General features: G+C 56.7%; 1 protein-coding gene and 2 long non-coding RNA genes across 8 annotated transcripts in view; 2 read left to right on the forward strand and 1 right to left on the reverse strand.

Annotated features, from left to right (window-relative positions):
- The window catches only part of MEF2D (myocyte enhancer factor 2D), a 30,437-nt gene extending 26,613 nt beyond the window's left edge, over nt 1-3,824 (forward strand). For all 5 annotated transcript variants that reach the window (XM_032398275.1, XM_032398280.1, XM_032398277.1 and 2 more), the window contains one exon: nt 197-3,824. In XM_032398275.1, the coding sequence (XP_032254166.1) occupies nt 197-208 (12 nt within the window). In that variant the 3' untranslated portion in view covers nt 209-3,824. The remainder of the gene's footprint in view (nt 1-196) is intronic.
- A 6,139-nt stretch (nt 3,825-9,963) lies between these two features.
- On the forward strand, nt 9,964-13,971 carry LOC116628202. 2 transcript variants are annotated; one of them, XR_004298597.1, is made up of 4 exons: nt 9,964-10,254; nt 10,728-10,842; nt 11,464-11,597; nt 11,888-13,971. It is a non-coding gene; the product is annotated as an uncharacterized LOC116628202 (long non-coding RNA). The 2 variants fall into 2 exon arrangements; XR_004298596.1 differs by having other exon boundaries at nt 11,523-11,597.
- A 612-nt stretch (nt 13,972-14,583) lies between these two features.
- On the reverse strand, nt 14,584-17,544 carry LOC116628185. The gene is made up of 3 exons (XR_004298595.1): nt 17,295-17,544; nt 16,275-16,404; nt 14,584-15,740 (listed from the first exon to the last, which is right to left on the reverse strand). It is a non-coding gene; the product is annotated as an uncharacterized LOC116628185 (long non-coding RNA).
- Between the last annotated feature and the right edge of the window lie 4,697 nt (nt 17,545-22,241).

The raw sequence follows: 22,241 nt of genomic DNA on the forward strand, positions 1-22,241 counted from the left end.
GTCACCCCTCCCGCCCACCAGTGTGTGCTGCACCCCGGGACCACCCTCACCCCGAGCCCCCACCCGGGAGGCCTCTGGGCCACCTCCACAGCCCCCCCCCGCTGCAGGCCCTGGCCCTGCGGGGAGAGGGGCGTGGGGGACGCCCAGCCCGCGGCCAGGGCCCTGACACCCCGCTCTCCATCTCCTCTCTCTGCAGACATTAAAGTGACGATTCCCAGCCCCCTCCTCTCAGCCTCCCTGACGAAGAGTTGACAATCTCACCGCCCACCCCTCCCGGCCCTGGGCTCCTCCCGCTCGACCCCCACTTCCTTTTGTGCTCCGTGTCCTGTTGACGGTTACATTTGTGTATAATTATTATATTATTATTATTATTATTATATTTTTTTTAATTTGGATTCTCGCTTTGGAGAGGAGGATGCTCCTGTCCCCTCTTTCTGCACCCCCCGCCATTTTACTGGCTGGGGGGGCTCTTTTTTGCGGGAAGGGGGACACTTTGCACGTTGTACACATATGCTGCAGGAGGGGGTGGGGAGCCCGACAGGCCTTTGGGACAGGACGGGTGCCAAGCCCTGCATGCGGAGCCCTCCCACCCCACCCCCAGATAGAGGGAGATAACCAAAAAACCTACCAGGCCACAAAACCCCTTATAATATACTGAAACCCCAAAGTCGGCCTGATGGGTGGGTTTGTGTTTCAGGGGGCAAGTGAGCCCAGGTTCTGAAAAGGGTCTCTGCGTCTGGGCTATTCCCGTGGCCACAGGCACATGGGGTGAAATGCCCAAGCTTGGCCCCCCAGTGCCCCTGCACACACATGACACTCTCACGGATTCATGCATGAGCTGCACCCCCAAGGTGTGGGGGTGCTGGCCGAGCCTCTGGGCTGGGAAGGCTGCCTGGGATTCGGAGGCCGGGGGCAGGGTTTGAGGTAGGGGGCCCCTCGGAAGCACATTTGGAGAGAAAGACGGAGAGCCATGAGGAGGGGCCGAGAGCTGGGGTGAGGGGTGACTCGGGGCCCCCTTCTGTCCCTGGTAGTTTCTCTAAGATATACAGTGCAATAGCTCCCCGTCCCTGGGCTGACACCAGCCCCCGAAAGCAGGCCACAAAGTGCAGGGAGGACGGGGCGGGGGGACAGCTCCAGTGAGGTGGCTCAGCAGGACCGGCGCCCCGGCGTCCAGGGGCAAGTGTGAGTGGGGGCTCTCTCTTCCTTGCACGGACACATCCCCAAAGGAGGGACACTGGGGTGGTGGGAGGGTGGGAGGCCCGCCTGCCTCCTTTCCTCCTGGGCCCTCCCCAGGCCCCTCCCAGCTCCTCCCGCCCCGATCCCACCTCCCTGGTCGCCTACCTCCTGCCCCACCACCCCCGGCAGCCCACCTTCCCTCTTGGCTACTGTAACTGTAAATAGCAACCTTTGGAAAACGTTAGCAGTGTAACAGTCCAGGAAACTGTTTTTTTTGTTGTTGTTGTATTGATATGAAATGAGATTCTATTTTTGTCAAAGTATATTGTAATAATAATGACTCAAGCGGCCCGTACTGTACAGATGAGACTCTTCTGCTGTTGTTCTTGCTCCCCGCCCCGCCCCTCTCTGCTGGGACCTCAGGCTGGACCCCAGATCAGACGGGAGGGGGCAGGCCCCCAGCCTGCCATCCGGAGGGGGCTGGCCCGAGTGGGCAGGTGGCGTGTGCAGGCGGACAGGGGGTCTGCCCCAGTCCTTCCCCTGCTCCAGCTCCTCTGCCCCAGGGGCGCATCGCTCCCTGGGGGCGTCATCCCAGTAGGACAGTAGACGGTAGACAAGGCCCAGCTTTGCGGTCCTGCCCCTGCGACCCAGCCGCTTGCAGTATCCCGACACTTGACGCAGGGAGGGAACCAGAAGCAGGGGTGTATGTGACCACACGTGCACCTGAGCGTGTTCGTGAGGGCATCCGGTATCTGTGTGTGTGTATGGTGGCGTGGACATACCGGTGTGTGTCTCTGAGCCCATCTGGGCCTATCCACGGATCTGTGTGAATCGAGCTCCGAGGGTATGTCCGTGTGTGCACGTGCCTGGTGTTTGTGGAGGGACAGTGGCCGCTGGGCCGCACAGCCCTGGCTTCCAGCTCCACGCCCCTCCAGCTTGGCCCCTGCCCCAGTCCACCCTCCGCTTTGACAGGTTTGGACCACAGTTGGGGGGATCCGGCAGTTGCCCCCTTTGCCTCTCCCTGGGGCCCTGCCTCTCCTGGGCTCCACGCACAAGTGGCCACCCAGTCCCCGGTCCTTTGCACAAACGCAGCTGCCCTTCCTGCTCTTCCCCCACCCCAGTCCTGCTTTCAGGGTGACACTCATGATTCTCTTCCTTCTTGAAGCTTCTTCTTTGGGCCGTGATCCTTCCTTACTCAGAGTTTAAGCCCCACCTGCTGATTGGGCACACAGCATGTCCCAACCTACTCCGTGGGTTCCTAGAGGGAGTTTGAAGAGTCGACGAGACTCCATCAGGGCCTTGAAGTACGCCAGGGTATAGGCTTGCGCATGCATGCGTCCCCAGAGCCTTGCCCAGTGTCTGGCACGTAGTTGGTGCACAGTAAATGCCGAATGGGTGAGCGATAGGTGCTCAATAAAGCTTGAGTGACTGGCTTTCCCTTCTCAGGCTGTTCCTGGCAGCAGTCCGCCCACCTTTGGAAGCTGGGCTTGGCCGCCACTAGACACACGGTGGGGACGAGAGCCCCTGCGGTTCACGGTGCAATATTCACCAGTTTTGCCCTCTGCCTTGTAATGGCAAACCTGGCTTTTGATTACCGTGTGTGTGTGTGTGTGTGTGTGTGTGTGTGTGTGTGTGTGTGTCCTTCCTCTCTCCCTGGGGGCAGGGGGTGGGTCTGTGAATGAATATGTGACATTTCTGCAATTCAGTATCCCAAGGTTTCTCTTGGGGGTAGGGGCTCCTGGCTGGCCAGACGCATGGGTCCCTGGGAACCCAGACCTCAAGGGGGGGGGGCTTCATTTCTTCCTCTCGCAAAGCCAAATTTGCCTCCACCTACTCCTTCCTCCTAAGAACTGGGCGTTTGCCAAAGTAATCACTGGAGTCATCCCATGCCCCTCCCTTCCCCAGCCTTCCCACAGCTTCCAGGGACAGTGGGCAAGAGGACCCTCCCATTCCACTGGGACGCACCATTCCCCCCTCCCCAGCAGTGCTCTCAATGCAGCAAGACTGACCCCCGACCTTTACCCAGCCCTCCCCACCTTGGACAGGAAGGAATTAATGCACCTTCTCTTGATGATTATTTATTTGTTTGGAGAGACAGAAATGATGTAAAAGTGTATCTAGAAATATCTATATCTATATATTTTTAACTGACTCTTTGGAATCCCCTGGGGTGGGGTGGGGGTGAATTTAGGCTTTCGTAGAGGAGAGGAGACCTGGAGCCTGGGAACTCTTGTCCTCTCCTCTGCCACCTCTGTCCACCCCCTAAGCGATGGTGGAAGGCGTGGGATTTGTGTGGGGGCAGGGGGCTCGAATGTTCTATGGAGAATCTGGATTCTCTTTGTCTTCCCCATTCAGGTCCCAGAGGGAAGGGGGAGAGGGAGGGAGGCATGGAGGTGCCCCCCCAAACCTGACAATCACCCACACTCCTGGGGCTGCTCCTGGGTCCTGGGCAGGGCGAGTCCAAGTGTGTGGCTGTTGATTTGTTTTCAATATTTCTTTCCGTGCTGTATGGTGATGCTTTCTTAGTATTCTACACAATAAGAAGACAAAGTCCTCGGGATTCTTATGAGTTTTGTTTGAAAACTCTTTCACTATATTTGTTGTAAAGAGGTTTACTATTAAAAGAAAAAGAATACACGTTTCTGATACTTGGGCTTGGGTTCTGGTTTCTTTGGCGCGGTCGGAGGAGAGGACCGGGTGGCCCGAGGGTCCGCTCAGCATGGTGGCGGGGGGTGAGGGGTGCTCCCAGGTCTCAGGTGGGCGGTTCCTCCAGGTGCTGTCAGAAGCAGAGGCCGCCCCACGGGCCGGGGTTGTCCTGGGGGAAGCCACACGGGGGTTCCTGGAGCTCGAGAGGCAGAGAAGCAGTGCCCTAGGCCAGGTCAGGAGCAGGGTCATGGAGGGCAGGGCTCCAGCCACCATCAAGAACTCGCCGTGGATCCTGCTGACGCAGGCCGCCCTCTTATCCCTTCAGGGTGCTTTAACGGTGCCAGGGAGCCTCTCCCTGCTCTCCGAGGGCACCCCCGAGGGCCCCCCAACCTGGTGCCGCCCTGCCGGAGGGTCAAATGCGGCGTCTGGCTCGGCCCCAGCAGGGTGTGCACAGGCCGGCGCTGCTGAAGCACAGAGGGACGCGGGGGCGTCTCCAAGTGCGGGAAGTCCCCCCGTGGCGGGGTCGCGGGGGTCGTAGGGGTCGGCCAGTCCCGGTGCTGGCGCCCCGGCTTCCTGTCTGTACGATGCAGCGATCTGTACTGGCCTCCCTCCCGGGGCCACCGCGGACCGCACCTCGCTGCTCCCTCAGCTGCGGCAGAGAGAAAGGAGGCGCAGAAGGGCTTCCCCGTCCTCCAGATGCGCCCCCGCCCCGGCTGCCCTGCGCTCGCCCCTTGGAGAGACGGCCTCCGGGTACCCCAGCCTGGCCCTGGCGGGGTCCTCCCTCACACCGACGCGTGGTGGGCACGTGTGTGCAAGGAAGCCCGGCCGGCAGGGCGGAAGGCAGGGCACTTCTGCGGCGGGGTCCCTCTCATCATTTTGGGGGACGCCAGGGGCCACGCTGTGGCACGGAAGCAGCTCTGAGGAGAGGCCTAGGGGACAGAGCAGAGGCCTCCCATCCACAGCCCTCCATAGAGGTCCATGCCTCCCCAGACACGGCCAGGGCGCCCCCCACTCGCAGGACGCCCCCGTGCCCGTGAGGCGCCCTGACGCGACACTGAGTCCCCAGCAGAAGCCCCCTCCCTTGTCCCTCGATCTCGGTCCCTGCTCCGTGTGCTGGGTGGGCGTTACTGTTGCCCCCCGGTACTTCTGTCCTCTTCCCCTTCCTGCACGTGCACACTGCTGCCCAGTCACCGTGTGGGCATGCCGGCTCAGCGGACCGGTCCTGGCCAACGCACTGGCAGGGCAAGTCAGGCGCGTCCCTCCCGAGAGCAAACTGGTGCGTGGCTGTCCGAGTGCTGTCCCTGCTGTGTGAGTGGCCGAAGCCATCAGAGGGCCCGGGTCACTAAGCTGCCTCCAGGTGTTACCACCGTGGACTTCGTGTGAACAGAAAATAAGCCCCAGAGATTCACAGAGATCTCCACAGAGATGGTGTCTGCAACAGAGCCTCGCCTCTCCAGACTGGTGGAGGGCCCACCCACAGCCGCACAACCTGGGCGCCCCGTTCACTGCTGTGCCCCTGCGGGGGGCGCCGGGATCTCTGCACGGGATGTAGTCCGGAACTGGTTGGCCCGCTGGTTCTGCCCCTGCGTGGTTGTGCGGCCGGCCGTGGGCAGTCTCCCCAAGCTGCTGTAGGCCTGCCCTTCCGCGGCCCGTCCTCCCCACTGGGGGGCAGCTCTGCTCATCTGACATGGCAGCGTGCAAACTCCCCGGCTTGGCTCCCAGGGCCTTCAAAGAGCCAACACGACCTCCTGTTCAGGCTTCGTTTCTGTGTCCTGCGGCGCATCCCTTGGGCCCTAGACCAGCCAGGCAGCCCACTCCGCGTCCTGACGGATCATTCGGTTCTCTGCTCCTGCTCTCTTTCCGTCCGAAATGCAGCAAACGTGCATTAAGCACCTACTCTGTGGGAACCCTCTGTTAGGCCCTGGAAACAGAGAGAAGGCCAGGCAGCTCACAGCTTAGACAAGAGCCAAGTGAAGCAACAGCTGACCCTTGAGTCAGCGGTCTGCAGTAAATGTCACATAGGAAGGAGATGAGTGCACTGCGGGATCAGACTTGAGGCACACCCAAATCCAAGCTAGGCGACGCCAGGGGAGGCTTCTGGGTTTGAAGACAGTAGGTGTTCCTGGGCCAGCATGGACAGGGAAGACATTCCTGCTGGCAGGAAGAGCATGTGGTGTGCTCAGGAGACCTCAGATTGTGCTGCAGGTCAAGGGAACAGCAGGGAAAGCAGAGGAGGGAGGCAGAAGCCTCACCGTGAAGGGCCTTATTGCCATGGTTTGGGCTTTATCCTGCAGATGTTTGGTCTTCAAATGGATTTTAAGTAGAAGAGGGACTTGGTCAGATCTGCATTTCAGAAAGCTCCTGCCAGCGCACGCTCCTTCCCACAGTGGTGCGGAGGGCCAGTGGGGGGACCAGTGGGGGGACGCAGAGGCAGTGGTGCTGAGGGCCGGGAGGACCAGTGGGAGGGCCAGTGGGGGGACGCGGAGGCATGGTGTGGGAGGACCAGTCAGGATCCTTTACAAGTGAGAGGGTGAATTTAGCAAATATTATTAAATTTTATTTTATTTTATTTTTAAAGATTATTTATTTATTTATTTGACAGAGAGACACAGCGAGAGAGGGAACACAAGCAGGGGGAGAGGGAGAGGGAGAAGCAGGCTTCCCGTGGAGCAGGGAGCCCGATGTGGGGCTCGATCCCAGGACCCTGAGATCATGACCTGAGCCGAAGGCAGCCGCTCAACCAATTGAGCTACCCAGGCACCCCGCAAATATTATTAAATTTTAAAGATTTTGTTTTTAAGTAATCTCTACAACCAACTTGGGGCTCAAACTCACAACCCACAATTCCAAGATCAAGAGTTGCACACTCCAGGACTGAGCCAGCCGGGCACCTCTTGGTAAAGATTAGAGGTAGAATTATAGGACTTGGAAAATGCCTGGTGAAGGCAGAGGAGGAAGGAAAGGAAGGAGGATCAGTGGCTCCCACACTCATGCTTGGAATTCCGACTGGGCGGTGGCGCTGCAGCCCCGGGTCCGTCTGCAGGGGAGGTTTTCAGACTGAGTTAGAGGCACGCACAGAAGCCATTCGCGGCATTGGTAGATGGTCATCCTGTTCAGGCCTGCGGGTACATCACCCCGTGCGTAGGGAGGTTTTTCTGAAGAGGGAAGTTATTCATGGTGTTGGTCACCCATGAAGTCCACCTCAGGACATGGGAACTCCAAGGACCATGAAGGGAGGCTGGGGGCCGGGCAAGATGAGGGCCACGTCTAGGCCCTGAACTGCACACGGGTATTGGTGTGGTGTAGGTGAAATGAACCACAAATGTAGTTCCTGTGATCTCCTGCCTTTACCAAAGCCTTGCTTGACTCACTAGTCTTATGCTAATTTTTTTTTTAAGTTTATTATTATTTTTTTAATAATGTCTATATCCAATATGGGGCTCCAACTTACCACCCTGAGGTCAACAGTTGCACGCTCTCCTGACTCAGCCAGCCACGTGCCCCTAGCCTTGTGCTAATCTTGAACAAGGGAACACTCATTGGTGCATTCTCTGGGGGCATCAAGGGGCAGGGAGGGGGATACAGGTGCTCGGCTCCCCAGGAGTGGCTGCAGGGCTCGTCACAGTGGTCAGGGGAATGGGAACCTAAGGAAGAGGTATCTGGTTCTAAAGGCCCAACTGTTCCTTCATAGGGACACCCAGTGCAACCTTAGAGGCTGCTGGCTTTCTTTTGATAAGGGAAGATGACACTTCTCAGTTAGGTACCTGAAGGACACTCCAGAGGAACAAAAACCATTCTTGATCCATACTAAGGGCTCGGTAAGTGTTAGTCCTTATTTTTATTACTGCTACTTGTCAAAGACATGAAACTGGATGACTTACTCGGGTAAGAGGAGGTCTGTGGGGGGCGCCTGGGTGGCTCAGTCGTTAAGCGTCTGCCTTCGGCTCAGGTCATGATCCCAGGTCCTGGGATAGAGGCCCGCATCGGGCTCCCTGCTCTGCGGGAAGCCTGCTTCTCCCTCTCCCACTCTCCCTGCTTGTGTTCCCTCTCTCGCTGTCTCTCTCTGTCAAATAAATAAATAAAATCTTTCAAAAAAAAAAAAAAAAAAGAGGAGGTCTGTGGGCCCAAACAGCTCTACACCTGTTTCTACCTTTGAAACCTGTCCTACCATTCAAGATTCCCACTCCTACAATTTCCCTCCATAAAGCTTTTCCTGACTTCCCTGCCTTCCCCCCTGGCTGAGCAGTGTTGGGAATATGACCCCTTCTTTAGAGTACCCACCTCATCCTACCCAACGTGGAGGTACTGCTTTCTATTTTGTACGACTGGATTGAAAGCTCCTTTTAAAAATGCACTGGGTAGGGGCGCCTGGGTGGCTCAGTCGTTATGCGTCTGCCTTCAGCTCAGGTCATGATCCCAGGGTCCAGGGTTCAAGCCCTGCATCGGGCTCCCTGCTCGGTGGGAAGCCTGCTTCTCCCTCTCCCAGTCCCCCTGCTTGTGTTCCCTCTCTCGCTGTGTCTCTGTCAAATGAATAAATAAAATCTTTAAAAAAATGAAAATAAAAATGCACTGGGTGGCTCAGTCAGTTAAGCATCTGCCTTTGGTCAAGCCCTGCTTAGCGGGGAGTCTGCTTCTCCCTCTCCCTCTGCCTGCACTCCCCCTGCTTGTTCTTGCTCCCCAGCCCCCAAATAAATGAATAAAAATCTTTAAAAAAAATTAAAATGCACTGCCTCATCCATGTTTGTCTGGCTCAGTGCCTGGCGCAGTATGCCTTCAGCCAGGCTAGACGAGAACGTGTGCTTTGTACCCTGCAGAGTGCTACAAAGCTGAAGGATTTTTCTTCCAGGGTGCGGTGACTTTCTGCAGCTTCTCCTCTGCTCTGAAGCTCCTGAAGGAGCACCTGATCAACAGGGCTGAGGAAAGGTGTGGGTTCGCTTCCCGGGCTTAGCTAAGGGGCCACTGAAGAAGTCGCACCCACTGGGCTCCCATCCCCGAAGAGGTGGCTCTTGGAGGCAGGAAGCAGAGGGTGGTATCGGATTGTTGCAGCCAAGGAGGAGGCCAGGCCAGTTCGCTGTAGCTCGTGTTCTTCTGACTCATTCCTCAGTCCCATGGGCTGAGTAACTTCTCCAGCCTTGTGATTGTGGAAACGTTTCAGGAACAGCTAGCGGATGTGAAAAGGTCACAAGCGACCAACCCCAGGCTCCGAAGTGGCTCCTACTGGAGTGGCTACAGAGCGCTTATTTCTGTCCGCAGACTTCCACCAACCCTTCACAGCTAGGAAACCCGCGGGCCCAAAGGCACAGCCGGCTCGGGGCTTCTCTCCACCGCGCCTCCGGCAGTTCCCGGCTGGAAGGTGCAGGGCAAATCGGCCTGGGCGCCCCGCGATGACCGCTACGGGACCGTCTGCATTGACCCTCTTCGCCGCACACTCGCTTTCCCGCGCTTGCAGGCCCCTCTCGGCGCCGGGTCGGCGTCCCGCGAAGGGCGCCCCCCGCCGCCCCGGGGCCGCTCGCCCTCCCCGCGCAGCCGCCGCCACGTGCCTCCCAGAAGCCGGTGACGCGGCCGCGCCGGGCCCGCCCAGCGGGAGGTCACGCGGCGCCGGGCCCGCCCCTCAAGCCCCCGGGGCCGGGCGCCTCCCCGCAGGCGGATGGGGCGAGGGGAGGCCGGGAGGCGCGGCGGGCAGCGCCGGGCACACAGCAGGTGCTCAGTAAACGGCCGACTGGCAGCTGCCCCGTGGCCACTGCGGCCAGTGCCCTTTACTTCGGCCTGCCACCCGCCCACTCCCCCTCCCCGCCACGACGCGGCCACGAAAGCAACGTTAATCGTTAAGCGGCGGCTGGGCCCACACACATTCTCAGTGGGCTCGTCCACACTAGCGCGGAGGCGGACAAAGACCCAAAGCTCCGCCCAGCGCCCCCACTGTGGGGCGGGAAGTGAATCTTGAGCCTCACTCGGTTGGCCACTCCGATGACGGACGGGGTCCTCAGCCAACCGCAGCCCGGACAAGACGCATGCGTACACAAAAGCTTGAGCCCGAGATTGGGGGAAAAAACGCCGCGGGCGCACCGCGGTGTCTGGTCGCGCGCGGGCCTGGAGCGGCGGGTGCGCATGCGTGACCTCAGCACCGCCTCCTTTCTGCGCGACCGGCACCGAGATGGCCCCGTGGGGGCGCGGGCGGCGCGCTCAGCCGCGGAGTCCCGGTGGAACCTCCGTGCGCCGCGAGGCCGGGCGGCGGTGCCCGGAGCGGACCCCGTGGGGAGGAGCCCCGGCCAGCTCTGCGCGCAGAGGCCGCGGTCACGGGCCAGTCCGCTCGCTGGCGGGGACCCCAGGGCGCCCCGGGAGGCACCAGCGGAGAAATCCCGGAGCGCTGCAGACGTTCGCAACCATTTGTATAACCTTCAAAAATAAGCAACACAGCGTTAGGTGTATGTGGTAAGACGCTGTAAAAAGTCGGAGGAAGGGTGAACAGGGCGTTCTTGAGTAGTTGGAAAGGTTGGGGGTGGGACGCGGCGGGACGGGGGGCTGCCGCTGGCTGCGCTCTCCTAACTGGGTGAAATGGTAGGTTCATGGGTGTTTCACTGTGGTTTCAGCGTAATACATGGGATGCTTACTCGTGCATGTGTGCAGTATGATTTAAAAATGGGCTTGGCGGGCGCCTGGGTGGCTCAGTGGTTAAGCCTCTGACTCTTGATACCCGCTCAGGTCATGATGTCAGGGTGGTGAGATCGAGCCCCTCATCCGGCCGGTGGGCAGCGTGGAGTCTGCTTGGGATTCTCTCTCACAAATAAATAAATAAATCTTAAAAAAAAAAAAAAAAGAGAGAGAGTGGCATCACCTCCCCTCCAAAAAAATACACAGTTGGAGAAAAAGGAGAAAGCCTTACCTATGTTACGCTTGGTTTCCAGAGCACTTCTACACGTTGTATCAGTTGATTCTCACAACAGATAATTCTCTCCATGTGCAAGATGAAGAAACAGAATTGAAAGTTAACCTGAGGCCAGCAGGACAAAGACAGGAAAGGTGAGTGTGCAGAAGACCAGTGGGGAGCCCCGCACGGTTTAATCTCCAGTGTGGCAAGCGCTGTGCCTGGGACAGAGAGCATGGTCAGTAAGCACTTGCTGAGTGGGTGAGTGACTGGACTTTCTCATTACGTGGGTGCCCCGTAGTGAAGGGAGCTACCCTGAAGGCAGGTGGGTGCCCGCACAGCAGCTGGCTGGCCACTGTCAGGGTCAGGAGCCCCAGAGAAGCTGTGTTCTCTCTGGGCGAAGTTTGGATACAAGTCCCTCTAAGGCTCTGTGAGTTTGTCAGTGACGGAAGACAAGACCATATTAAGATAATAAGGTCCTCCCCCGCAGTGGTGGAAGCAGTCACCAGAGAAAGGCCTGGATAAAAGACAGTTTGAAGGGAAAGCTGTTGCAGAATAGGTGTGAGGGGTGTTGTAGGGGTGTGTCCTGTTGCATGTGTTGCACGTGGCTGCCAGACGCTGACCCATCCCAGCCGGAAGAATGGTGGAGCTGCTGAGTGGGTAAAGCAAGGTCATAGATGGGCAGTGATTCAGAAACGCCAAAGGAGAGTGCTCCGGACAAGTCAGGGCCGAAGGGAAAGAGCACCGGAATGTGAGTTAGGAGACCCGGTTTCTAGGCCTGTCACCTTGGACAAGTCACTTCAGCTGTCTGAGCATTTTTCCTCCTATGTTAAAGAACGTCTGCGCACAACAAGAACTAAAGCATGTGCCCTAGCCCCTTCTCAGGAACGAGTTAAATCGACTCATACAGGTAAATACAGATTTCCATCACTGGGACTTTGTTTTCTTCCGTTGTCCCATAATACGTTCGTGGTGCTGGGACTCCCGTGTTTTAGTCTGTGTGCATGTGCGGGAAGTTGGGGCTGACCCAAGTGCCTGTCCCCCGCAGTGCCTTGCATGAAGTCGGAACTCAGGAGATTTGTGTTGAATTGCACAGGAGTGTGTGGTGAAGGAGAAGGAGCATTGTTTAATCTCTCTGACACCTATGTTTCCTTGTTTGTAAACGAGGCTAGTTAACCTTAAAACTCCTTTGGGCTCTAGAGTTCTGTGATCGGACTGTGTTCTGTGGATTGAGAAGACTGAACCGTCTGATCTCTAAATTCCTTTGCAACCCCGCTGTTGAGTGATTTCGTGGTGCTGGGTTGCGGGCAGCTTACAGAAGCCGTGGTTGGATGGGATCTCAAAGGGAAACTGCGGAGAGCGCTGAGAACAGAAGCAACACCCGGTTATCCAGTTGGAGAAGGAGCAGCCTTGGCGAGCGACGTAGAAGGATGAGTCTGAGGAGCAGGAAGGAAAAACAGCGTGGGTGTCAGAGTCCGATGCCTAGGGGAGCCAGGCAGCCACGCTCTCCCCGCCGGGGGGCACTGCCACGTGTGACGGGTGGTGGCGACTGCAGAGCCCATGCCCACCCGGAGCCAGCCCACCGTCTCTTCCAGTTCTTGAGATGAAGCTGGAAATCTAGATTTTTATTTGAAATCTCATGATTTTTAAGTGTTGAGCCCCAATTCAGATTATTTTAAAACTCTGGTAAACAAAAACACCACTCCACACCTGCCAACCCCTGGTCCTTGGTCTCTGTGGCATGGTACCCGTGGGGCTCTTCCCACCCTCGGTCCGAGAGTGCTTCCGTCCAGCTTTACTGGAAGTGCCCCGTTCCTGTCCACACCAGTGCTCCAATGTCCGTGCCAGCCAGCCCATCACTTAGCCCCACGCTGTCTTCAGCTTTCGCCTTGCATCTCCTTCACTCTAGAAGCTTGCGAAGTCTTTCCACATCCTAAAAACCCTGCTCCGTTCTACGCTCCCTTCCAGGGACTGTCTGGAAAGTTCTTTCTTTAACCTTCTCCAACAGATTGCCGAACAGAATCAGTTGTATTCTGCTGCCTCTCTTCCTATCATAAGTTGGCTTTGTTCCTCCGCTCAGTGCCGTTTGAAGTCAGCCTTCGCCATCCCACTGAAGCCCTTCTGACCGGGGCAAAGGTCTCTGGCTAAATTCATGGAACTGCTCCAACTGGGCTCAACTCCTCATCCTCGGAGATTGAGTCTTGTCCTTTTTAAAATTTTATGACCAAACCGAGAAGTGTTCCATCAGTGTTTATTGAACCAAACCAGAATGTGTTTTCAAGAAAGAAGGACAGTCAGCATCATCAAATTTGCAGAGAGATCAAAGTCTGTGTTGGCCAAATGAAGCCCACTGGATTTTAAGAAAAGGAGATTGCTGGCAGCTTTTGAGGGCAATTTGAGCAGAGAGAGCTGGGAGATGTGTTCCTGTAGTTCCTGAGAAAGGGGTTGTGCAGGGGTGATGGGGGGTCAAACTTACATACAGACGATATGCACACGTGTACAGATGACACGCGGGAGGAGTTTGGCGCTGGGGGGAGAGGCACAGAGCACGAGTACTGGAGACGTGAGCGCCACTTGAGATTGAGAAAGCCCCGGCGTGCTGAACGTGCGCGGGAAGGGGTAGCTGAGAGCGCCCGTGGGGGACGCTGCAAGAGAACTGACGGGTCAGCGAGGGGAAGGGACAGCAGGTGAGAAGTCTCCGAAGCAGGCAGAAGGGCTGATCATCTCTGGACTGCGTCGCGGGCCGCGCTGGGGCGGGAGAGCCCCGTGCTTTCCGGCGATGAGATGCGGGCAAGCTCGTCTGCAGGCGTGGGGCCGCGGGGCTGGACGGGGACCTCGGGCCATCTCAGAGCCCTCACTCTCGGCCGTGCTGCTTTTGCTCCCTCTGTGTTGGTTGCTGGGGACTCTGTCTTTGGCTGCCCTCCCTCTATGACGCCCTGTCAGGGAAGTGTCTGTGCCTGAGGTTTAAGCCACCTCCATGCTCGTGACTCTGATTCTATGTTTGTGACCGAAAGGTCTCTCCTGAGCCTCCCTTCTGTGTGTCCAGCATATTTCACCGGCGGCTCCATATCTTCATGCCTGAAACTGGTCATTTCTCCTTAATTCTTCATCCCAGCTAACGGTCACAATAATTTTGCAGTTGTCCAAGCCAGATACGTGTTTTCACCTCCCTGCCCCTCTCCCCCCACCACCCACGTGTGTATAGGTAGATATTGAAAAGAATAAGAACATACTTGTATTTTGTGTACTGTGTTTTCTTTTTTACTTACTACTGTCCTGATCATTTTATCATGTCAATAAATGCTTTTTTTACATTTTTAGTGGCTGCCTAGTATTATCTCTTGCACACGTACTAAAGTCTACTGCCTTGAAAATTGTTCCCTTTTTTCTGGGTGCCTGGGTGGCTCAGTCCCTGAAGCATCTGCCTTCGGCTCAGGTCATGATCCCAGGGTCCTGGGATCAAGTCCCACGTCGGGCTTCCTGCTCAGCGGGGAGCCTTTTTCTCCCTCCCCCTCTGCTTCTCTGCCTGCTTGCTCTCTCTTTCTCTCTCTCAAATAAATAAAATTTTTTAAATTTTTTATTTATTTATTTATTTATTTTTAAGATTTTATTTATTTATCTGACAGAGAGAGAGACAGCCAGAGAGGGAACACAAGCAGGGGGAGTGGGAGAGGGAGAAGCAGGCTTCCCGTGGAGCACGGAGTCCAATGCAGGGCTCGATCCCAGGACCCTGGGATCATGACCTGAGCCGAAGGCAGACGCTTAACAACTGAGCCACCCAGGTGCGCCCCGAGAAATAAAATCTTAAAAAAATTTTTTTTAAAGCAAATAGTTATTAAAAAGAAAAAATTGTTTCCTTTTTTATATTATACATAGCACTGAACGTATCTGTACATATCTTCGATTTCCTTAGATTTAACACTTAAAACTGAAAAGAGGACAAAGGAGTGTGACATTTGAAAAGCTTTTAATACATATTGCCAAATTGGCCTTCTAGAAAATTGTCCCAGCAGTATATGGTCCACTCTGCCTGTACCTTTGCTAGCATTGGATATTAATATTTTTACGCTTTCTAATTTAGTAAATTATATCTGAGCCTCCAGCTCTTAGCCCCCATCTTTCTGCCCAATGCCCCCAATTTCCTTCTGTGGTACCACAATTGCCCTGGGGACACAGCTTACTTGGAGGGCAGAGGGGAAGGTAACACCCGGGTTCCCATAGGACGATTCTCAGTCTTCCACTCTTTGCTTAGGCTCTTGTCCCACTTTTGCTACTCTTGTGCACAGGGCTTTCTTTTCTGTGGTGACTCTTGGGGATCTTCCCTAATCTCCCTAGTTTCCTAACTCCCTGCCTCGGGAAGGAAGTTTTTCCTCGCTGCTTGTTCCGGCTGACCCTCCAGGAACGCCGGGGTGCTGCCCTCCCCTCTGGAACCTTTGTGTTTGGCCCGCGCCAGCTCCGGGAACCGTGGTACTCTCTTCCCTGTCCCAACAAGCAGACATACCCCAATCTCTCCTATCCCGGGAAAGGATATCTCCTGTCACCCCCCTTCCCCTCTCAAACTGCTGCCTTCTTCTCTCCTTCCTTTGCCATCAAACTTCTCCCAAGAGGAGTCAGGAGGTGTCTGTCGATCCTCATCTGCCTGTCTGCGTTCCAGCCCCGTCTTCTCTCCTGAAACCACAGTGTTCAGGGGCCCAAGCATCCTCAAAGCTAGTGGGCGGCCAAGTCTCTCCCCCTCCCTCCAGTCAGTAGCTTGTGACGGGCGGTGCCCTCGCCGCCGTGGCGAGGCCGTGTCCCGGCCACGTGGCTCTGCCCTCCGCGTCGTGCCCCTGCGACAGGCCGGGTGCGGCCCTCACGTGAGGCTGACTTACTGTTCCGAGCCGGCTATGAGGAGACCAGTGGAGGTGAGCCTGGTTGCGCTGAGGCCTCTGGGGGGTATTTCGCCGTGTCATCTCTCTGCTCCTCTGTGCCACCTGCAGCCGGTCTCCGCGTGTTCACGGTGCGCCCACCCTCCGCGTGCCCACCAACCCCCTCGGTCAGCTTTGGTTGCCTTGGCCTGGAAACGAGCAAGCCCCCGTCAACAACCACAGACTGTATTCTAAAGCACGGTTTTAAGTACACCGCTGCTCGCAAGTGAAGAGCCTAAATGGCTCTCGGTGCTGGGCACGGTCTACCCTGTTAGCTCGGCCTCCAGGGCTCCCCTCTGACGCCAGCCTTTCGTCCTCCCAGTGCCCTTTGTGTGCATGAGCTCCGTCCAGCCCAGAGCATGAGCCCTGGACGCACCTGCCCTCCCCCACCCCATCCGTCCTCCCTCTTGCTTCCTTGTCCGGTCCCTTCTTCCTTACCGAACCCCCGTCCCCATCAGATGCCCCCATCAGATGCGGCTTCTCCATAAACCTTCAAACTCTCCGACACATTGAGTTCTACCTCTTCCCACCCCCACCCTTAGTATTTTTTGCTTTTCTTTATCCTATTTTTCCTGGTCTCAGAGATTTTTGTCAATGTCTGTCTCCTTGACTAGTCTCTTACATTTTCGGAGGATACGGACCTTTGCTTAGCTCCCTGTCCCTCCCACCCTATCCCCCACTACCAGGCAGCGTCCGGAGGAGGCAGGTGTTGGCTATAAATGTTAGTTTGGCTTCAACGTCCGGGTTCCAGGGTCTGTCAGATGAGCTGTTCCTCCACTAAAATGCCTTCGAGGACGGAGTCATTCCCGGAGGCTGGAAGAGATCAGAGATACCCAAGAAGAGAGATGACTCTTTCCCGCGGGATTCTGACCTGACTACGGCTCGCCCGCCTTCCCACAGTTAGTTGTGCGGGGAGTGCGGGCTGGAGGGAAGCCGTGGTGCGGGCCTGGGGGCAGCCGGGTGTGGCCCCAGCCCGGGCCCAGCGCTGCAAGGACGGCTCGGCACACGGAGGTGTGAGGATTCAGCACAAGACACGGGGAGCGTTACGCAGAACAGGGCCGGCCGATTCCGAGTCCGGGAATGTTAGGTGTCGCACTAACGGTAGCAATACATCAAACACATTCAGAATGGGTTTTATCTGTTTCCATTTTAGGACGAATGTGTCTGCTTTCCTGGGAACCCGCGTCAGGGCGCATGAAGGCCCCTTCTGGCCTCCCGCGCAGCCCAGCCCCGCGTTCCCCGGCTCTTCCTTCGCGCTCCTCACTCTCCCTGGGGAGGGGGACAGTACCCGCCGTGGCCACCAGGAGGCGCGCGCGTGCCGCGGGAAAGCGCCTGCGCGCGTGTTCCCGCGCCGCGGACACCCCCGGGGCACGCGCTCGGCCGCTGCACGCTGCGGTCTCGTGACCGACGTGAGCGCCGTGACCGCCGCAGCCACGGCCTCGCCCCCGTTCCGGGCGCGCAGGGGGCTCTCTGGCTGCGGGTCTCCCCGCGCCTCTTGCCCACGGCCGTCTCTGGAGCCCCGAGGCCCGGGACCCCCTCCCCGGCGTCGCCGCCGACTAGCCAACAGCTCGGCTTCCCTCCCCTGTGAGAGGGGCTCCGCCCGCTGCCCCGTGAGCGCCGGGGGGCTGCTGTGAACGCCAAGCAGCCCGGCGGGACCCGACACTACGAACTACGGAGTGCCCCCGGGGTGTGCCCTGTCTGACCTCAGACTGCGTCATTTCTCGCTCCCGCTGCCTTTTCGGCGACTGCTCTGCCCCGCCGACCCTGGGCCGGGGTGGGGAACTCAGTGCCCGCGGGGGTTCCTGGCCCTCCACGCCTGCTCGACCAGCCGCAGCCAGAGGGCCGGGAACTCACGTTCCCCGGGCCGTCCCGAGGTGGCTCTGTCGCCCGGGAGAGAAGGACAGAAACCAACGGGGGCGGCGGGCGGCTCCGCAGCTGGCCGCGGGGGAGGCTGAGAGCATCCTGCTGGGGGCCCGAGCCAAGGCACGCGCGCACGTGGACATGAATGTGCGCGCGTGGGCCGGCGCACAAACGCCCCTCCCCGGGTAAGGTACTCCGAGGTCTGGGGACACTAGGTGGCAGCACGAGGCCACAGACCGCGGGGCGTCAGCCTCTCTCTGGCCGCTCGGACGCGAGGGGCACCCCGACCGCGCTCCGACTGCAGGCACCGCGTCCCGCCCCACGCGTGGTAAGGACCCCGAGCAGGCCGGGGAGAGCAGACCCGGAGAGCCCAATGCCCACTCTCCAGGGTTGTTGTCAGCCCCTAGGCTTCGTTTTCCAGCTTTCAAAAGGGTACAAACAAGGGGAAGTTTGGAAAGCTGCATGAGAAATCTGGATTAGGGTAAGGGGGCATCTGGATAGGACTCCCCAACCTAGACTGATCCGGAAAAGAACTGGTTGCAGGAATCCTTTTTTTTTTTTTAATAAAATAGTGATGTCCTGAGGACATTATTACCTCACCCTTTCCTGCCCCAGGATCCTCAGACATCTCTCCTCCAGTTTCCTCAGAGACAGAGAGCCCATAACCTTTCCCAGCAAAGCAGAAATCAGGCACGTAGTTCATGGAAACTCTTCATTTTTATCTTTCCATCAAGTATTGGTTCTTTGTTCTACCAAAAGCCAGGGACACTTGAGAAAACCCCATCTCAGCCAGGACATCCGGAAAGGCTTCTGAGACACGAAGCAGGGAGTTGACCGTGCCACCATGCCACCTGGGCAAGTGTTCTGGGGTGGGGGGGACATGGTCCCAGTGCAAGATGCCACCTTCTCCTTGGCCTCACTTGCTTTTGTAACTCCGAAATGAAATCCCCTTTCTGGATCATTTCCACTCCTCCTACTGCTCAGCTCAACCTCTTAATTAGTGGAGTCATCGTGGCCCTGAAGCCCAGCGGTACCCCTCCCAATTTCCTTGAGCACAATAGAGCCAAGACCACCACCTCATCCTGTCTTCTCTGTCTGTGGGCTGGGACTCCGCAGTCCTCCCCGGTCCTCTCATTCTTCCCCACCCTCCCTGGTCCTCCCCGGTCCTCCCCCATCCTCCCCGGTCCCTCCCTGGTCCTCCCCTGTCCCTCCCCGGTCCTCCCTGGTTCCTCCAGACCTCACTTCTTCCCATGCTTCTCCTTTGACCAAACTGATGTAACACTGTCTTTATAACGATGCATATAAAGCACTTGAAACACAACTCAATGTCAATGATTATCATTGCTATTTCCAACTATCTGCAGTATTTTACAGTTTATAAGAACTTTTTTTTTTTAAGATTTTATTTATTTGACAGAGACACAGCGAGAGAGGGAACACAAGCAGGGGGAGTGGGAGAGGGAGAAGCAGGCTCCCCGCTGAGCAGGGATCCCGATGCCGGGCTCGATCCCAGGATCCCCGGGATCATGACCTGAGCTGAAGGCAGACGCTTAACGACTGAGCCACCCAGGCGCCCCAAGAACTTTCACCTGCATTGTCTAATTCATCCATCCACTCATTCATTCATTCATTCAACAAATATTCATCAAACACCTGTTACATGCCTGTCACTCTTCCGGGCACTTGATAGAGAAATGACCCACATGGACACAGGCCCTGCCTTCATGGAGCTTTCAAGGAAGCTTGTGGTTTTCAATGTCAGCTGACACCTTTGCGCTGCTTTGTGTCAGGATCTTGGCGTTGGAAAGAATGTTAGAAACCAGCTAATACAATCACTTACCAAGACCAGAAATTCCTTCTACATCTTCCCTGGGTGGTCATTCTCGACCAAACATTCTCTATCTTTGGTCTTTTCCAGCCATTTGAACATTCTTCCTCATGCCGAACCTAATGTGCTTATTCTCTCCTTCTCTGCATTCCCTGATTCTCCTGCACCTTTAACTGAGTCACCCCTCTTTGGCGTCACACCCCACCAACAGAGAGAGACCACCATCTGTCTCCAGCAGTTTCTTCACAAAGCTTTGCTTTTGAGAGTTAGTTCCTTTTTTAAAAGAATGATTTTAGGGTATCTCCACTCGGGCAGCTCAGGTAAGCCTCACTTGCTGTGCAGTCATTATCCCCTGCACTTTACTGAGGAGGGGGAAACCTCCCCAGGTCGCCCCCTCACACATGGCAGAGCCCCCTGTCTGTTTTCCAGGCTCTTGCATGCTGGTAGCTCGTTTAAGGTGAGCTCAGTCCGAAGTATGGTGACACTCTTCGTCTTTCTGGGTTTGGATGTGATTCTCCCTTACTAGAGCCAAGGATATCACATGAGCTTTAGCAGTTCCAAGAAGCCACTGGATCATGATGTGCTTGTGTTTACACAAAGCTCAGGTCTTCCTGGTCCACATTCTCGTGAGGAGCGCTCGCTCCTGTCCCCTGCTCTCCCCTACGTTCTGCATGTTCTGCACCCTGGGGGCCTAGGCATCCTTCGAGGACCACCTCCTTCATGAGACCTGCCCTGATTCCACACCACCCCAACTGAACGTTATCTCTTTCTCTCTCCATAGAATTTCTGTTTTATTTTCCGAGCACCTATCACGTCCTGCTACGCATGCCAGCAATTTGTGTCCTTGTCTGCGCTCTTTAATCAGGGCCTGTTCCTCATTTCCCCTTGGGTCCCTTAGTGCTTTGTACGTGCAGCTATCCAGCAAACACTTGCCAAGTGAGCAAATCTTATAACTAGGAAATGAATATTTTGTCCCTACGCGTGTACATACTTTATACACCGCTGCAGAATTTCTTGAGCAAAGGCTTTCTGTGGCGCTGGGCTCAGTCCTGCTCTGTGTTTCGAGCAGAGCACCTGCCAGGAGCGGTGTGCTGTCCCGCTGAACGCTTGCAGCAGTCCTGTGAGGTGGGCATCAAGTCTGTTTCCCAGATGAGGGACTGGAGGCTCCAGACCCAGGGCCACCCCGCTCGCGAGCAGCAGAGCTGGGCCTGGCTCTGACTGTGTTGTTTCTGTCACCCTGCTGCTTTTCGACAGCAAAGCACGTGCCCTTCTGGAGACCGAGTGTGTCTGGGGCAGCGGTCCCGATCAGGTAGCTGTTTGGCAGAGCTGGGGAGACCTGCAGACGGCCCTGCGGAGCTTAGGAGTTTAGGACAGGGCTGCTGGTGGCTGCTGTAGGTTCTTTTACCCCCCACCCCTTTTAAAGTAAGCTCTACGCCCAACGTGGGGCTTGAACTCAAGACCCCAAGATCAAGAGTCGTGCACTCTACGGATGGAGGCAGCCAGGTGCCCCCAAATAGGAGAGAAGACTCTTTTTTTTTTTTTTTTTAAGTAATAGCCCCTTGAGGTTCTTGAGTGGGTTACAAACCAGCTAAAAGTGGTGGTTGAGGGACAGGATGGGGTGGCAGTGGCCAAGGCAGGGGAACCCGTGGGCGGACACTGCTGTTCCTTGCGTGCAGGATTCATTCTCCCCAACCCCTCCTGAAGAACCCTCTCACCTGTAAGTCTTTGCTCAGATGCCACCTTTTTGGGAAGCCCGCCCTGGCTCCCTCACCCTGTTTCGCGTCTCATTTACGGTCTGGGGCAGCGTCTCCCTGGGTGTCTGAAGCCTCCAGCCGGATGTGCCGTGCACGCCCTCCCGGTTCCAGCCGACAGCTCCCCGCCAGGCTCCCCTGAAGCCTCTCTCCCCCATTTGTGAAGCCCCCTTCAGCGACAGAGTAATAACCAACAAGACATTAAATGTGAAAAGCCTATAGAATAAATGACTTTTCACTGGATTCCGACTGGTGTTTACGTGCATCTTCACGTCCTGTCCCCACACTTCTGCAGGGAGGGGTGAAGGCTACGTTGCAGTAACGACTCCCCAGCAGTCCCAGGTGGGAGAGACTCAAAGAGACCAAAAATGGGTCGGGGCTGAGTTGGGGGGGGCGCTGAGCGACTCGTCCCACACCCGGCGGGGGGCTGATCCCCAGAGGCCCGGGCCGGCCGCCCCTCGCCCGGATTCCCAGCGTCGCAGGCTCCCGAGAAGAATGCGGCTCAGGAGCATACGTGACCTTTCACCCTTCAGACAAGCTAAGTTTGTTTTCTCCTTTTCTGTCCATCCCGCAGCAGGAGGGAGGGGGAAATGGGATGGGCCTTGTCGAACTTTCTCCCGCGACAATACCCCAGAGGAGTTGAAGTGCAGGGAGTAAAGGATCTATTTATTTTGGCTCAGGAGGGACAATGTAAGCAGATGGTCTTTGATGGGATTAGCGGCGTAATCTCTAAGACCCTGGTAAATTGGAAAATGATCCATTATATTCCACGAACCTTTGGCGGCTTCAGCTCCTGGAGAGGGAGGGGCAGGGCCCAGGGGCACCTTGTTAGAAAGGACCCCCCTCTGGGAGCAGCCCAACCCCGCACAGAGAATTTGGGAAGGAGTTCGTTAGCTGCACGGCGCCAGCCCCTCTCCTCTTGAGAGAGCACAGAAATCAGAACTCTCCCTGTGCTCTCTCAGAGCTCCTTACTCTCGGTCTCCCTCCTCCCTCCTCAGGAGATGGCTGAGGGGTCCTGGCTACCACCCCCTGCCCACCCCCCGACCCTTTCCACTCCCAGGGTGCTCAAGGCGACTCTTCCTTGTGAAGAGAAAGATATGAACTCTCCCACCTTGGAAGGGCAGGAAATTCTTCTTAGAATCCAAACTGTATCCCTCCCACTGGATTTCCAGTCTGTTGCCCACTCCCAGCCCCACAGCCCAGGAGGACCC

This window comes from Phoca vitulina, unplaced genomic scaffold (assembly GCF_004348235.1).
Source record: "Phoca vitulina isolate PV1807 unplaced genomic scaffold, GSC_HSeal_1.0 scaffold115, whole genome shotgun sequence".
Classification (NCBI taxonomy): domain Eukaryota; kingdom Metazoa; phylum Chordata; class Mammalia; order Carnivora; family Phocidae; genus Phoca; species Phoca vitulina.